The 17538-nt window shown below is 29.4% G+C and overlaps 1 protein-coding gene across 2 annotated transcripts; it reads right to left on the reverse strand.

Moving 5' to 3' along the window:
• Nucleotides 1-2717: 2717 nt before the first annotated feature.
• On the reverse strand, nt 2718-9382 carry LOC105765855 (sulfhydryl oxidase 2). 2 transcript variants are annotated; one of them, XM_012585125.2, is made up of 12 exons: nt 9058-9380; nt 7220-7244; nt 7063-7155; nt 6442-6620; nt 5696-5765; nt 5528-5596; nt 5334-5407; nt 5094-5250; nt 4425-4465; nt 3728-3874; nt 3204-3647; nt 2718-3052 (listed from the first exon to the last, which is right to left on the reverse strand). In XM_012585125.2, exons 1-12 carry the CDS (start codon nt 9264-9266, stop codon nt 3031-3033), a joined length of 1530 nt encoding a protein of 509 aa, XP_012440579.1. In that variant the 5' UTR covers nt 9267-9380; the 3' UTR covers nt 2718-3030. The 2 variants fall into 2 exon arrangements, with proteins under 2 accessions (XP_012440579.1, XP_012440578.1); XM_012585124.2 differs by having other exon boundaries at nt 2718-3647; nt 9058-9382.
• Nucleotides 9383-17538: the final 8156 nt, after the last annotated feature.

Here is a 17538-nt window from a genome sequence, read left to right on the forward strand (position 1 = left end):
AATTTAGTGGATCTTAATTCGGAGTTCCGTATCTCAAGATATAAATGATTTAATGACTATAACTCGCGTAGACAACTTGATATGAACATGAGTGAATGGTGAAACTATATACAAATATGATTGTATTATCTTGAGAACACATTATGAGGATTGATAAAAGCATGTTAATAAATTGTTTATTATTTACATACCAACTTACTAAGTTATATGCTTACTCCCTTTTCTTTCCCTTGTCTTTTAGTGTCACCAAGCTAACTCGGGATACAGAGATCGTCAGAGATCCATCTACACTATCAACACTCTTTTGGTATTTTGAAAGCAATATTATGAATTATGGCATGTATAGAAGACTTTGTTATTTTGTTATGTGTCATAATTGATTTAGCCTAAAATGTTGGCCTATGTTATTTGATAGTTCATTTTGTATAAGGTAATTGATGTTGATTATTATTGGTTAAGTTGTACGTTTATGATAATGTCATGTTGTGTGTTGATAAATTTGGTATAAGTGTGTAAATGTTTGGATGGAAAAAGGCTTGGTAAATAGCCTAACTTTCATCCACACGGCTGACCAAATGGTCATGTGCTCAGGGCGTGTGCCCCTGTTTTTCAAAAAAAAAATTTTAAGTTTTCAAAAGTTCTCAGTTTGGTCTCGAACCACTTTCAAAGTATGTATTGGGTCTCGTAAGCCCATATTGGTACTTTATGATGAAATATGAAAAGTTTTAATTTGGATGAAATTTCATGACTCGGTTTTGTATGATTGGTTATGTTTAAGTCCAGCATTTTATTCAAATATATATATATATATATATTAAAAATGGGAGATTGGTATAAAGATTGGATTTGGTTTCTATTAGAGTATTAGATCAGTAGAGTTGGTAAGATGGTTAAGGTTTTGTTAAGATGGTTATTATCATTAGTTGACTTTATTTGCATGCATAAAAACCCTAGTTGCATTCATACGAGATGAGTTTTATTTTTAACAGTATTACTTTCAATGCATATATTACTCTTGCTTTGATTCTTTGCTATAGTTTAACAGTTTACATCCTATTTCAGAATAATTTGGACACGTTCTTTCATACCCAATAATTCTTTTTAACTAAGCAAAAAAAAAAAAAAAAACACCGAGTTTTGACATTCCATTCATATTCGTTGGCCAAAATTAGTCAAAGAAACAAGCTTAAAGCAACCTAGGTGTGATCTCTTTATATGAATCTCCTAAAATAATAATTATTAATTAAATTACTAGTATTTTGTGTTGAAATTCAAACTTTTGTTGAAATTTTTGTCAAAATAAATTACAAACAAAAAGGATTAGAGACCACCCAATAAAAAAAAGTTTAAGGATTTTTTCTTAATTTTAATAGATTGAAAGAGTTTTAATCACATATATTTAAGTTTTAGTAAAGAAATCGTTGAAACTAATAGAGTAAACATAAAATTAAAAGATTAAAAAATAACTAAATTAAAATTAAGGACTTATTAGGTAAAATATAATAGTTTAAAACTTATTTAACTACAAAAATAAATATAAAAGCTTGTTTAAACATAGTATTGTATTCGAGGGATTTTTATATATATATTATTATTTGAGAATAAACCTTTATTTTACATTAAATTAATGTTTTGAGGTTAAAAACCTAAAATTTATCATTTCTTTTTTTAGCGTAAAAAATATTGAACTATCTGAGATTTGAATCGAAATTGAAAAGATTGGTTCCACTTCTGGTACTATTTGCTAACTTTGAGAAGATTAAAGTTGGATTCACAACAAATTTTATGATCAACGTGGATTAGGCTTCTCATTTGATTATGATTAGTGGGTCTCATCTTCATCATCCCACAATACCTACATTTCCTGACCATATTTTATTTCTGTTAAATCCTTTTAATGAAATTAAATTTGTTCAAGAATTGATTTTCTTGTCAAAGCCATAACATCTGTCTTGGGTAAAAATAAAAAATTCAAAAAAAATTAATAGAAAAATAAAATTATTTAAAATATGGGTTAAATTGAGTTTAAATATTTAAGGGTTAAATTTAACCCGACTTGACTCATGTTCTATGTTTATAATATATTATGTTATTTTATATATTATATAATTTATAACACTTAAAATTAAATATATATAATGTAAACATTAAAAAAAATTTAATTGTCTATGTAAAAAGATTTAATGAATGACAATATATAGACAATTATTAAATAATAAGGGCAAGCTAAAATAAGTTTGGATTAGTCATTTATTAATATAATTAAACCTAAAATGAGTTTGAATTAGCCATTTACAAATATAGTTTGAGATGGATGATTGACCTTGTGCTTGGGGTTTGCCAATATCATAGTTAAATTTAAATAAATTGAATTGGGATCGAGCCACCCATGCACATGTTTACTTCAGTGCGCTCGATATCAGATTTGTTCCGTCTACATATAAACCAATAACCCTCTTTTTCCCTTCTCTTATCCTCTCCACCTTTTAAATAATTTTACTTCATTAACCCACAATAGGGAGGTATGTAATTCATTTGTGAATTGTAACATAAATTTAGTCATTTTATTATACTATGGTCTTCCAAATGCAGAATCAAAGTCCTGAAATAAACTTACAAGAGCTATATACAATATCCCCGCATTCAACTTACAGTATGGTTCTTTCCTCTCTACTATTAACCAAAAAAAAAAACTAGTTATGAAGAACAGAATCAAGTAAGAGTATCAATCGACAGCATGGATCGGACAATTAACAAAAGTCAATGCAGTATGTCAAATGTGATCAAACGGCAATCGTAAGTACAATATATATATATATATCATTTCTTTCTCAAAATCAAAACCATGTTAAATATTATAGCACCAAAACAATATTTCAGGATGAGCTTCATGAAAGAACAGAACTGTTAAAGAATGGGACCTCAAGTGGGACTGTTGATAAAGGGCTGAAACCGGATTTCTTCTTCAAGCTCGAGCTCATCAGACCAGGCATCTTAAAGGTTGTATATTTTCTGTTGTCTAAGTAAATCTTAGTTCCAGCTCCTCCTTGGCCTGAAAAGTGGTGCAAATGAGAATGTTACAATTCTAAGCATCAAAGCTACAACTGTTCCGTACCATTTTAGCCCTTTCTAATGCTTATAATACGATATGAAAGTACTTGTATCATCATATGTTCTTTAAATAGTATGGTTGATGGTAATACTTTCTACTCTTCTGCCGTGACCGCCAGTAGCAAGCAAGTGCTCCGAACATACAGCTAGCAATGGCAATAGCAAATGCAGCCCCGATAGGCACCACAACTGCGTTCGTTGAGGTCACCAAATCATCCAGGGTAGCATTGGTCCTACCATCAGCAAGAACGCCCTTTCCTTTGTACAAAGATATAAGTGTATTTCCATAATAACTCATTAAGAACTTGAACACTTCATTCTGGTCCCAATCAATCTGATTGGTTCCTTTATCTTTGGGACCTACCAAGTGATAACATGAAGGACAAAGTTGCTTTGGAGGCCAAATTATCTTAGGGAACTTTGGATCTCCGGTTTTTAGAGATGCTTCTTCCTTCATTAATCTCTCATTAACCTCATTATGAGCACTCCACAACCAAAGGGCAAAATCACGTGATTTCTTGAAAGGACTAGTAACTCTGCAAATCGGATGTTTGCAAATCAGATGAAGTAAACTTGGAGTGCTCAAGAAAATAACCTGCTCTGAAGTCGAAGTTACCTTGAACACATTTCATAAAAATGTTGACGGCACTCCTCACAGATAAAGAAGTTGTGAATAAAATCACATATTGATGTAAACGCAAACTGGCTTTCTCCATCCTCAATCCTCACTGAAAGTGAATGCATCAAAACCCACAATCCACAACTGTAAAGAAATATGAGTAATTATTGGCATCTGATCAGATCAATTAGAAGAGAAGGCATCTCTTTTATGATTGACCTTGTGTGTGTTAAATTTTAGAATGGATATCCAATCTAAAACCAGTTGACAATAGGCTCTGGAGAGGGTCTTTTCATATTACGTGCCTAGGTTGTCCCAATTTAACAAATATGAGATTTACTTCATTTCAGCTTCACTACTCCCCCCCATAGCCCAATCACGGATGAGCTAACAAAGGGGACAAAGCTTGCTTTGACACCATGTTAGATTTTAGAATAGACTATCATAAAACCAATTGGCAATAAGTGGAGAGGTCCTTGTTCTATTTATACCTGGGTTGCCCCTGACTCAACAAATGGGGATTAACTATATCTCCAGTTTAATAGTATGGGAGAAGGTTTAACAAAGGAAAATAATTTTGATAACATGGTTATCATTTTTTTTTTTGACTGAATCAAGAATGCCCCTGATTAAATGAGTCAAAATTTTTGTTCAAAAATGTATGAGCTAAAAATTAAGGATTCCCCATCATTACCTAAAGCCCCTGGTTTCGTTCCTGCTGCCACGACAAAACATCTGCAAAAATGAACATCCAAGTGCAATAAGCAACCAATAAAAAGGAAAACTTCAAATAATATTACCAAAAGAATATTGGACGAAAAACAAAAGGGGATAAATATTTTATAGAGCTTAAGCTAGAAGGAAGAGCAATCAACTGACAATCTCACAGCTGAAAAATATCAGTCAAAAATTGATCCTTTTTTAGGAGCTAAACGGAAAGGCATCAAATCAAATGAAATAGGTGTAGCCTATGTTGCTCTGACACTTTATTTTTCTTTAAGCATACATGTCTGATACTGCTAGACACATATGCAGACATGGGTAAGGGGATACAACCTTCCAAGTACCCTCCAAATACATCAAAAAACTAAGGGGGGAAAAATTAAACACACCCTTGTCTGATGCTCAAGTCTGAGTAACATAGGGAGTAGCAACTACTTATATGGAACTAACAATCATCAAGTGTAATATTAGAGATTCGAGGTAACAGCAAGCAATTGAACTAATGCCAGCCATCAAGAAGTTTCATCTAATACAAATAAACGACATTAAGCCCAGCCTACATGATAATATTTGATGTTAACATTTTCAAATATATGCATGGAAAGAAAATAAAAAACCAACTTTTCCTTTTAGTACCTACCCAATATCCACGGGGAACTTCCTTTCCACAAATCTGGAAATCATGTAGCACCTCTTTCAGGTTACTGGTGGGAACATCATGTTTATCAGATGACCACATATCTAACGGGCAGAACTCATCAAAGTTCACAAGTACTTCTGCACTTCCTTTTCGGCACCTAATACAAAAATACTAATAGCACAATGAAGGAAACACCATATAAATCGAAACCAAGGTCATAATGAAAAGTAGCATTTTTACCTCTGGGAAGGATGATGAGCGACTAAAAGCTGAAGAAATTTTATAAGTGAAGCTCGAGTTTTTGATTTAATCATCTGCAGGATATCATATTTAGCAACTTTAAGAAGACATGGGAAGAAAACACATTCCTAGCTTCAGAAACATAAACATACACATTTGAGCATAGAGGAAAAATCTACATTAGAGATCCCTACCTTCTGTTCTAAAATGATGTCAAATGCAATTGCGGTTGCCTCCTCCACATCAAAAATGGCTTGAGCAGTCTTTCACAAGTCAAATTACAAAGAAGTTAAAATCCTAAGCAAATTGGAAATCTCAAATACACATTGTTCAAGAAGCAAACTAGAAATGCACAAAAATACCTGTCCAGGATCTGATTTATTGGATGGAAGTTGCTCGTTTTCAAACTTTTCATCATCCAAGCCATATGAACTGAAAGGGAATAATGCATACATGACCAAAGCTGATGTAAAAGTTTAATAGATAAGTGCAATTCTTTGGCATTAACTTCAGCTGCAGATCAATCAAGCACCCTCTTTTTTACAAGTACATGTGAAAACAGGAACATACACACTCCAAAACCTCCCCACTACCAATAGCTGTCATACCCCACCTCCAAAAGGTGGTCTAAAGTTCCACAATGATTGCCATTTTCTAGAACTAACATAATAATCGATTCCATCAGGTGTGATAGCAAAAGCATCAACAATCACTTTGCATTTTTTACCCATAAATTATAAGTCTTAACTGTTCAGAAATCGGGTAGAGGTTTGAGTCCCATAAATGCATCCCATACACAAGAATGAATTCTAAAATTAATCTTATATTCTGTTAACTATCAGAACATCCTTCTGCATGTCATGTCATTAGTTATTAAGAAGATTCTTATATATATAAAATTCTTTTACCAAACGATTATTGAGCAATTCCCAAATGTACCAATACACATAAACAATTTTTGTGGAAAATCTTAGCCTCGTTCAGAATTATGGATAGTAAATGCCTCATAATTGCATGTAGTTTAGAATTCTATAATTTCAAGAGATCACTAGTTCAGACTATAAAGATGTTGTATATCAAATAAGTGGTTGATGAAGATACCTCATACCTGCCTATTTGCTTATTGATCCAATTAAGCAAGAGTTCTGCTGTTCGCCAATTATCAATTTCACGTATTTCACTTTTTTCTTGATTGGGTTTCCAGCCAGTGGAAAACTTTGTAGGAGGACCCCAAAACAGCATAGGATAGTGACTAACAGAAAACTTATCACAAAGACCGGTATTTATCTGTGCTGCCAAAGAAATCAAAGATCCAAATTTACATTAACAAGACAGTTTTTCAACAACTGAAAACAAGAGTAAGAAAGAAGTGAATCTCAAAAGGAATGCAATATTTTGTATAGTGGTTACTTAGAAGAACAAGGCTAAATAAGTAAACCAAATTACATGGACTAAAAAGAACAACCATGTTACATGGAAACATTCCAACTCTTCAAAACTCATAAAATAATTGAAAACAGAAAACTAATAAAGTGCTACTTCTATTTAATTTTTATATTAACAACTTTACGCTTAACTGGAGAAGGCCAGAAAGCCAGATAAAATTTTCAACGGCATCTTAAATTCCAGAATTATGCTAGCGATACAAATATATGCCATTACAGGGGTTTTAAAAGTACTATTTCTAAGAAGCTGCAATTTGAAGGTATTCAGAAGGAAAAATAAATACCTTTAATGCACAGTCAACCCTGGTCATCAATATGATACCAGGATGCACTGCATCAGGTCCATTGAAAAGCCTAGCAACTTTTTCATAGTGGGGCTGCAAAAATCATAAGAAAGTGAAGACATGAAAAATGCTGAGTGCAAAATAGACTGCGGTATACCTTGTAATTTCTGCAAGCAGGACACCTGAAAAGCAATAATCACACAAAAGAGAGTCGTTTAACAACTGGCATGAAGCATGCAACTAACTTTTTAGCTATGTAAAACTTAACCTAGGCAGCATGGCAGTTCTATGGAAACAAGCAAGTTCACTGCATGCAAGCACATGCACTTGAGCATAAAATGTCCCATTTTCATGAGAAAGGAAAAGCTTTTGCAGTTAAAAATTACATAAAATTGAGCAAAAACGGAAACTATTAGGAAATAAATTATATTAAGGGTAACTGGATTCTGGATATGTTCATTAGTGAATCAAAGCAATACATCAATCTAGCTATGAAATATGAACAACCGTGATCATTCATTGGTTTGCCAACTCATTTCCTATTTGGATGGACAAAACATACCCTCATATTTACGTTTATCAGAAAGTGTCAAATTTCAAAACAATTCAGGAAGGTTAGGAGGGGAAATGGCACAAGTTTGTTATAGAAATAAACAAAAAGAACCAGTGTTGAATTCTGAAAAGTCATTCCTCATATCTCACGCATTATGATATTTAAGAAAACGAACATGAACTTTAAAACACCAATTCTCTATCTAGTATAAAAATGTGAAAAGCCATCCCTCTAATTCTTAAATTCCAGCAATTATATATTATAATACAAATGCATTCAATTATATACAAAGAAAACTGAAAAAGGTTAAAATAACCGACTTTGTTCGGTGAACTAAAAGGGACATTCAATTTCCTACAAAGTGATCCATCTTATTCTTAAAATCCAGCAATTATACGTTATAATATGATGCATTCAATTATATGGAAAGGAAACTCATAAAGATTCAATATATCCATGTCTACACTTTTAAACGTTTATTAACTTAAAAAAAGTCCTCAATTTTAGGGTGTACTTGGTTGGGTGGAGAAGTGGAGGAATGGAAGCATGGAGTGGAAAAGTGAAAAGAATATAAATTTTGAGTGTACTTAGCAGGAAAGAAAATAGGAGAGATGATCATTTCTATCCTAATGGATAATACCCAATCCTTCCAAATTGGAATGTGATGAGAGAAAATGAGAGCAGGTGTATGTTAGTTCAAAATTATACATTTTTCAAATATTTTATTTTCTTTTCATGGAAAGAATTCTTTCAAATTTTCCTTTACTATTCCTTTCGTAACAATCACACTTATGGAAAGAAATATTATATTTTCTATCTTTCTATTTTTTCTACTCTTCAATTTCTCATCTTTCCAATTTTCTTTACATCCTAACAGGCAAAATCTTAGGAACCAAACCAAAATCCATTTATAATGAACCTAGCCAAACTGAACCAAACTGCAATTGTTTGGATCGGCTTGATTCATCTTTTTCCAAAATTTTAAAAATTGCATTAAATTTTATTTTCCACTAACTTAAAAATAAAATAAAATATTCAATAAAAAATTGAATTAGGCTTTGAGTACGTTTTTGTTTTTTACTTTCGAAACTAAGACGAACTTAACCGAATAGGTTTAAATTAGTATCTGAACGAAATCGAATGGAACTAATAAAAGCCAAACCAAAACTGTTCCTAACACTACGGTTCAAAATCGGTTTCGGTTTGTTTGCTCATGCTCAGCTGTACCGGTCTTCACCACGACAACCAAATTTCAGGCTAATTTTCATCATATTAAGTTTTGATCAAGTAAATAAATAAAATAATAAAAAAAATTTCTTCCACAGTCAACACGGTCAACTACAAAGAACTATGAAAATTGAGCATATTCTTCGTTTCTAAAAGCTCAAGATTTAGAACAGTTGGTTAGCTAAGAATGGATGATTACTAAAAAAAGTACCAACCAGTGAGCGAAGAATTCGACTATGGCATAAGTAGCAGGAGTGTCCTTGAGAACTCCATCGAAATTCGTGGCGTTCAGTTCAACGCCATAATCCTTCGGATCACTACCGCCGCTGCCAATCTCTCGAAGCACCGTCCTCGACCCCGGTTGCAACGACGTCGCTTTTAAGATCCAAAGGTTCAAAATCAGAATCCAATATACATGAGACATCACAAATAGGGAGAAAAAGAAAAGTGAATATGTTGTATGTTTTCTTTCCCTTATTAGTTTTTAAAGCTTCATCTGAATCGAAATGAAAAGCCCTTTCTTTACGACGTTTTTGACCTTTTTGTAGGATATAAGCTATAAATGTGTTCCACTCCCTGTACTATTATGCCTCTTGAAAATTAGTCTCTTTAATTTTAATTCCAAATATTTAACCTGAAGTCCAATTTATCAATTATACTTTAATTTTAAATTTAATTAAAATTTTAAGATAAAAAAAAACAAATAAGGAAAGATCTAAGTTGAAGAGTTCGGTGTTTAGGAGATAAGGTACGGTTGAGCTGAATTAAATTTTTGTAGGTAATTTGTTTTTTTTCGTAATTCAATTAACTGGATAATATAATTTCTGCCCCTAAACTTGGCAACTAAGTCCATTTTGGTATTTATACTTTTTTAGTCAACTTTTGTCTTTGAACTTAACAACTAGATCCATTTTGATCCATAAACTTGGATTCTGTCAAAATTTGATGATGTTACTAGTGTTATCAGATCAGATGGATAGAGAACTAACCGATGTAATGATCCCAACAAAGGGGTTGAACCGATTGACTTGGAAACTGCTTGAAATTGATAAAATTTAAAAGTTGTGTATGAGTATTGAATTTTTTATTTAATTATTGTTGATCTCACATTCAAACCGTTCAAACTGGTTGAATTGGGAACCAGTTGTTTGATCTATTCGATGATCAGTCCGGTTGTTAAAACACTAAATGTAGCGTTCAGATTGTACCACATCATCACTTGATCATCAAAACTTTTATATTTTTCAAATTTAGAGATCAAAACTAACCTAATTGTCAAGTTTAAATGCCAAAGTGGACAAAAAAAGTACAGGCACCAGAGTGAACTTAGTTGCCAAGTTCAAGAGCCAAAGATTATATTATCCTTTAATATATCTTTTTGTTGAAACTCGTGCTTAGTTAATAAAAAAAGATAAATTATACCATTAGTCAATTAATTATGGGTAAGTTTTCATTTCGATCAATTAACTTTGAAAAATTACAATTTGGTCACTAATGTTTTCAAATTTTTTGTCACCCAGCTATTATATTAAGTGATTAATGATGACACTTTTTAGTTGGTATAATAACAATTTTAGTCCTCGACTTTGATACTTTCTATCAATTCTATATAAAATGATAAAATTGAAATTGTTTTAAAATTTTGAAAAATTCTAAAATTAAATAAAAATATATATATAAATGAGGGAAATTGTTTTTCATTATAAGAAAAGAAAAAGAAAAATATTTGAAATATAAATTGTTTCGTACAATTTAGGTTTTGAAAATAATTAAATGAATTAAAATTTTGAATTGAATTTGAAAATGGAATTTTGTGGTATATTTTTATTTTTTATTAAAAGTTGATATCAGAATCAATCTCATAAGTCTCTATAATATTAATCCTAGAAATTCTTTAACAACAAGGAATTCGACTTGAAAATAATACTAGGTAGTGTGTTTACCGGTGTGATGCACCATAAGATTATGTATATCAAATAAAATATATTAAAATATTTTTAGATTGAAGCATTTTGCTTAGAATTGTATAAAATAAAAATTATAATAACATAAAAGCTTCGTTAGTTAGTTTGGATATATTATATTAAAATGATTTTAAAAATAAATATAAATTCATAAAAATATGTTATTGATACAAGCATGGATAATACACGCATAAATTCTAAACCCAAACACTAAATCAAAATATTAGGTAAAAATATATTAATGAAATATAAACATATTACGCGTCTAAAAATAAAATAAAATAAAATAATATATATCATAAATAATAATGAAAATTATGTTTAGTTAATTAACAAATGTTTAATAAAGTAATTTTGAAGACATATTAAATTTTTACCTTCCTGAAATATTATTTTCATATTTATTATAATAGTTATTATTAAAGTCAAATATAATTTCAAGTAGATTAATAAAATGTGTAATTCAGATTTGCACATGTCAATTCTTTTGAAATGTGAATACAAATGTTTATTACCTAATCCTATATATATGGTTTGAATGTTTCCTTACTTGCATATAGAGGTGCTCATGGTCTGGTCGACCGGGTTGAATTTAAACATAATATTAACATATTTTATATTTACTCAAGTTTGGCCTAATTCGAAATCTGGGTCTAAAGTTTTATCCAAAACTATCCATATTTGTAAAAAATTAACCCAATCCATTTTAGGTCCGCCCATATTATTGTTCAATTTTTTTTAAAATATTTATATTACTTTATTTTAATATTTAATAATTTAGTATATTTTTTATTTATTAAAATTTTTTATATAGTCATCTTAACATTACATTAGAGTAATATTATATACTTAGTATAAGTTTATTTTTTTAATGTGTTTTAAATTACATAATATATAAAAATAATATAATATAAAATATTACAAACTTAAAACGGGTCGGGTCTTGAATGTTCAAGCCCGAGCCCAGCTCATATTTTAAACGGGCCTAATTTTTTTTCTAAGCCCATTTTTCGGGCTTAATATTTTTTCCAAAACCCTCCCAAATTTCAGATGGGCCTTCGGGCCAAGGTGGGTAACCCGACCCATGAACAGGTCTACTTGCATACCCATATAATGTACAATTTATAATACTTAATATCTAAAATATATTTAATAAATTCATATTTGTTTATATAAAAAAATTTACACATAATATAATTTTGAAATGAAAAACAATAATTGATAACTAAGATTTTAAAGAAATAAAAATTTCATAATTTTTTAATAATATTTAAAATTATTTTAATTTTTATGTTAAACAAATTTAATTTAGTAGGAAATATATTTATTTTTATATTATATTTTAAAAATATTTTTACAAAAAATTAATTTAAATGTTCATTTTTATATTTTTTAATTTTAATTTTGAAACAATTTTTTAAATTTTACTTTTAATTTTGATTGCAAAGAGTGTAATTTGGTTAATATTTACCAATTTGAATTTTAAAAGAGTATTACAATTTAAAACAAATATAAAATATTAGTATTTAAAATAATTTTAATATTTAAACATTATAGAAATAATGTTTTTAACATTTTGTTTTGGAAAATAGTTTTTAATTTTTTAATATTTTAAATAGTTTTTAAAATACATTTAAATGATAATTAAATGTTTTATTAAAATTTTAATTTCAAAGATATTGTAATTATTTAAAATATATAATCGAAATAATATAATTAACTATTTTATTTAAAAAACTGTACTAAAGATTACATTGAGTTATAGTCAATAAATTTCACCGTTTTCAATCAACATTAAACAATTTTAATGGGCTAATGGTAAATAAAACATAAAGTCTAGTATTAAATGGAGGTGTCCATAAGTCAAGTAGTCTATCAAGACAGCTTTCAGTTAGGCTTAGGTTTGGTATTTTCATCATTTGGATTCAACTCAATTTACTATTTAATAATTAAAAATATATAATATTTTATATTAATATTTATAATTAAATTTAAATAAAAAAATATTTTTACTATTTTAGTCGAGCTTTTCGTTAGCTCATTCAACAACTTATATGCCATTTAGGACTTATTTGCTAACTTTTTAAACTTCAAGGACAAATAACATTTTATCTCAAATATTTTATAATGTACAAAACTAGATCCAAAGAAGTCAAGTATCGATGTCCTCTATATGGTATTGGTACCTGGACTCGAGTATCAATATCCCTTCCTAGTATCAATACCAGTTTAAGCTTCAATGTTTAGAATTTAATCATAAGTATCGATACCCTGCTTGAAGTACCGATACCTTCCTCAAAGTATCGATACTATGCCCCTGATATCGATACCAAAATATGGTTTGATGTTTTGATTTTAAGAGAAAATTCATTTTAGGCCAATTTGCATCTTACACTCTTAACTTCTCATAATTATTACAATTAATCCAATATAAATTAAATTTGTTATCAAAGTCATTACTCATTAACTTATTTTTTAAACATATTATATTGTCTTAAAGAATCCTGTGTACAGCTTATATCAAAGTTTATAAAATTATCACAATAATTAAAGTTTTACAAATAAGTCTATTAGTAGATTCGCACTTTACAAAAATAGTTTACTCTTTCTACATATTGTCACTATTGCCAACCTTTACCAATCAATTTATCAATTAGGTCTCTCTTAATGTATTTTATAACAATCACTCACTTAGTATTTCAACAATTCATTTGAGATTCATTCATGTATTAATAAACCCGTCATTTGCAACAATTTCTTAATGTTATAACTCTTCTATTTTTTTCTCCTCCTTCTCCTCTCCATTCCACATCCTATATAAACATGTATTTATATAAAATCTTTGACTTTTAGTAACATTAATTATTCTGTCATTATTTACATATATACTTTAACAAAGTTGTCTTCTTGAGTAGCAATTACTAAATCATTTATATCTTGACCTCAGAATTCAAATTGAGATCTGCTTTTAAAACTAGACTCAATGAGGTTTTTACCATAAAAATTTCAAAATTTCTAAATAAGCCAATAAATACAATTTTTTCTTCAAATTTTCTCATGTTCTGCTGCTAGGAAGCTTCAATTCTTCTTCACTAAAAATTAATTATATTTCCATACAAGACTCATAATATATTTCCATTTGTTTACATTGAAAATAGAATTATCAAGCTTTTAGTCATATAAATTTCATCACCTAAATATTTTTGTACAATTTATAATGATTTTTCAAAATTAGAACAGGGGACCCAAAATTATTCTGACCTTGTCTCACAAAAATTATTATATCTCACAATCTACAATTCCATTTCTTGCACCATTTCTTCAATGCAAAATTAGACTCTTTAAACTTTAATTCCGTGTTTTTTTCAACCTTTTACTCAATTTCTATAATTTTTGATAAATTTTCAAATTCAAGTCACTATTGCTGTCCAGAAATTGTTTTAGTTGAAACATTTCCTTTCCCATGGTTCTTTTGCACTAACTTCAATCTAATCACATATATTTGTTATACTTTTATTATTATTAAATTTAATCCCTAAATCTCACATACCATTAATATATAGTTTTACCATAATTTCTCTTATTTCAATTATAAATTTCATAACATTACAATTTAATCCTTAGCATCATGAAAGTTCATCATTTAATATAATTTCATTTAATATCACTTTGTAATTTATCCTCTAACACCTAACATGTAATAGCCCGATTTTCAGTGATGTCGGAAACAGTGGTTCAAGGCCACCAAATTCGGTGAGTAAGCTCGTAAATTTTATTATTTAATATTAACGAGTCAAATATGGTTTAAATTTTTTTTGAATTAGTAATTTATGTCTTATAATGAATTATTAGATTCGAGTGATAAAACCCTAGTTCAAGTGGTTTTAGAAAACGAGGTATCGGGACTTTGTTTCTATAAACTAAGCCGTAAATATTTTTATAAATATTTACGGAGTGTCATTAAGGTAGTACTAAAGTTTCATTGAAAAATTTTAACGTTTTGACAGTTAATGAATTTAAAAGGACTAACTGAAAAAGGTGCAAAACTTGCTAATTATAATAATAAAGTGACTAAATGGCTTGATTAATAAATAAAGAACGACCTAAATAGAAATTATGCCTAAATGAAAAGATGAGGCGTCATAACATGAAAAAAATAATAAAATAAAGCCATTAATGACAAAATTGTAATAAATTGAAATTAAAATAAAATAAAAGTGAAATTAGAAAGCTTCTAGGCAATTCTTTATTCTTCTCCCAATTTTTAGTTCAAAAACCAACATGGGAGAGCTCCTTGAGCTGGCTCTTCAATTTTACTTCATGTGAGTTCAATTCTTACTTGTTTCTTGTAATTTTTATATTTTTGAGATTGTTACAATTAGATCCAATTAAATCTTACTCTAGTTTTTTATTTTGTTAAAGATTTTAAATGTTTCCATTGATGAATATATATAATTTTAGTTATTAAATGATGAGTTTGAGATGTTGGTTGATATTTAAAAGTATTTTATTAAGTAATTTTGATGAATTTTTGATTATGGACTAATTTGTTGAAATAGTAAAAATATAAGGGTTTGTTGTGAAATTATTGCAAAATTGGGCTGTATTGAATGCCATGAATATTCTAATAGCATGTGTTTCCATTAAAAATGGTTAATGTGCATGATTTGGGCTCAGGGACTAAATTGAACAAAAGTAAAATTTTAAGGGTAATTTTGTAAAAATGTCAAAAATGACCAAATTGCATGAAATGAATTGTTTTATTATTTAAATCAATAAATTGAATGAAATATTAATTTAGATCAAGATTAGGTGGAAAATCAAGGGAAATGGAAAATTACCAAAATGCTCCTATATCTTGGTATTTCTGCAATTTAGCCTGGTAAGTTCGTACGAATTATATTATATATACTTTTGATTAAAGTGACTGTTATTTGGAGATGGATTTTATATATATGTGTGTGTGTGTGTGTGTGTGTGTGTGTGTGTGTGTGTGTGTGTGTGTGTGTGTGTGTTCTATTGTTAGAATTGAATTATTATTGGAAATATATTATCGAATTTAATATTCAGTTCGGATTAAACGCGGGATTGAGTACAATCATTCTCTGGCAAAGGATGAATTGACGAATAAGACCATAACTGGGTTATGGCACTATGAATGTATGACCATGGTTGGACCATGACAGTGTTTATATGTAAGACCATAGTTAGGCTATGGCATTCTGATGATAAGACCATAACTGGGTTATGGCACTATGAACGTAAGACCATGGTTGGACCATGACAGTGTTTATATGTAAGACCATAGCTGGGCTATGGCATTCTGATGATAAGGCCATAATTGGGTTATGGCACTACGAATGTAAAGGATGAAAAGACAGAAAATGTAAAGAATGAATTGACGGTAAATTACCCAAGTAAACTGAGGTTCAACATTTGTTGCGAACTTTCGTGTTTACTTTCTGTTTAGCTCTCATTAGCTTCTGTTCAGCCTTTAGGCTTCTAAAAATGATGTACTCATATCCGTAAGTCGTTCTTTGAATGGTAAAATAACAGGAGTTATTTTGGATGATATATGTATATGAAGAAACAGTAAGAGAATGATATGTGTCATGATATGTATATATATCAATATCTTGATATGTTGATACATGGAAATTATGTAAGTTGTGATGAGTAATAAACTCAAGTGTGATATGTTGAATTTATATGAAATATGTTCAAGTATGCTAACAAGTGTTGTTGTTGACGCTTAGACAAGTGCCAAGTTACTAGTTAAATGGTAATATGTTTATTATATGATGAGTTGAAAAGGTCAGTGCTCAAATAAAAATATACTTGTGCTCATGAAAGAGTGGTAAGTTTTTAGTTATGCAATTTCTTATAAAATGAGTTATCGTGTGATTAATTCAAAAAAAGGTCTATGTTTAAATGCACTAGCTTGTATCTATGGTTGAATGATATGCTTATGACTGGTGTGTTATGCATATGGAATGAGTGTGGAAAGTAAAGAAGCGAAAATGAAAATAAAGAAATTTTGGAAGAGTTAAAGTTGTTTAAAATCCTACTATGCTAGGAATATTATGTATAAGTGATACTGTAGATTTATTCACTTAGTGAGTTGTTAAATATAACTTTATGAGAATGGTGGTAGCAACATTAGATTATTCTTGATAAGTATAAATTTCATATTTGAAAAAGAAGTATTATGATTAAAGTTTATACGAGCTTACTAAGCATTCATTGCTTATATATTTGGTTTCTTCTACTTTTCAGATTATCGAAAGCTCGATTGGGTTGGAAGCTTATCGGAGATATATCACACTATCTTTTGGTTCTAACAGTATTTTCGAATGTTTTGATTTTGGTTATAATGACATGTAAATGTATTTTGTTTAACGATGGCTTATATGTAATGTGTTGAGTTTAGCCACTTATTTTGGCTTGTTTTGAATGTCTAATTATGGCTTGTTGATATATGTAATGTAGATTTTAGATAGACACAAAATTGGGTGAGAAATATGGCTTGTAAAATAGCCTATTTTCGTTCACACGGGCAGTGACACAGGCATGTGTTCCCTACTTCTAAGAAAATTTTTAAAAATTTGGGAAAAATTCCTGAGTACCCGGTTTAGTCCTGATTCACTTCTAAGGTGAATATTGGGCCTCGAAGGTCCATTTAAGGGACAATATGAGTGTTATATAATTGATTCCTGATATGTGTAACAAAAG

The sequence above is a fragment of the Gossypium raimondii genome, chromosome 5 (assembly GCF_025698545.1).
Source record: "Gossypium raimondii isolate GPD5lz chromosome 5, ASM2569854v1, whole genome shotgun sequence".
NCBI lineage: Eukaryota > Viridiplantae > Streptophyta > Magnoliopsida > Malvales > Malvaceae > Gossypium > Gossypium raimondii.

Bases quoted from the DNA above. Each gene is read 5' to 3' on its own strand.
- LOC105765855 (XM_012585124.2), bottom strand. From the start codon at position 9,266: ATGTCTCATGTATATTGGATTCTGATTTTGAACCTTTGGATCTTAAAA. The intron at 4,466-5,093 runs GTAGGTACTAAA...TCATTTTTGCAG, and splicing joins AAGTTCCCCGTGGATATTGG to ATGTTTTGTCGTGGCAGCAG. The intron at 3,875-4,424 runs GTAATGATGGGG...ATTTCTTTACAG, and splicing joins AACGAAACCAGGGGCTTTAG to TTGTGGATTGTGGGTTTTGA.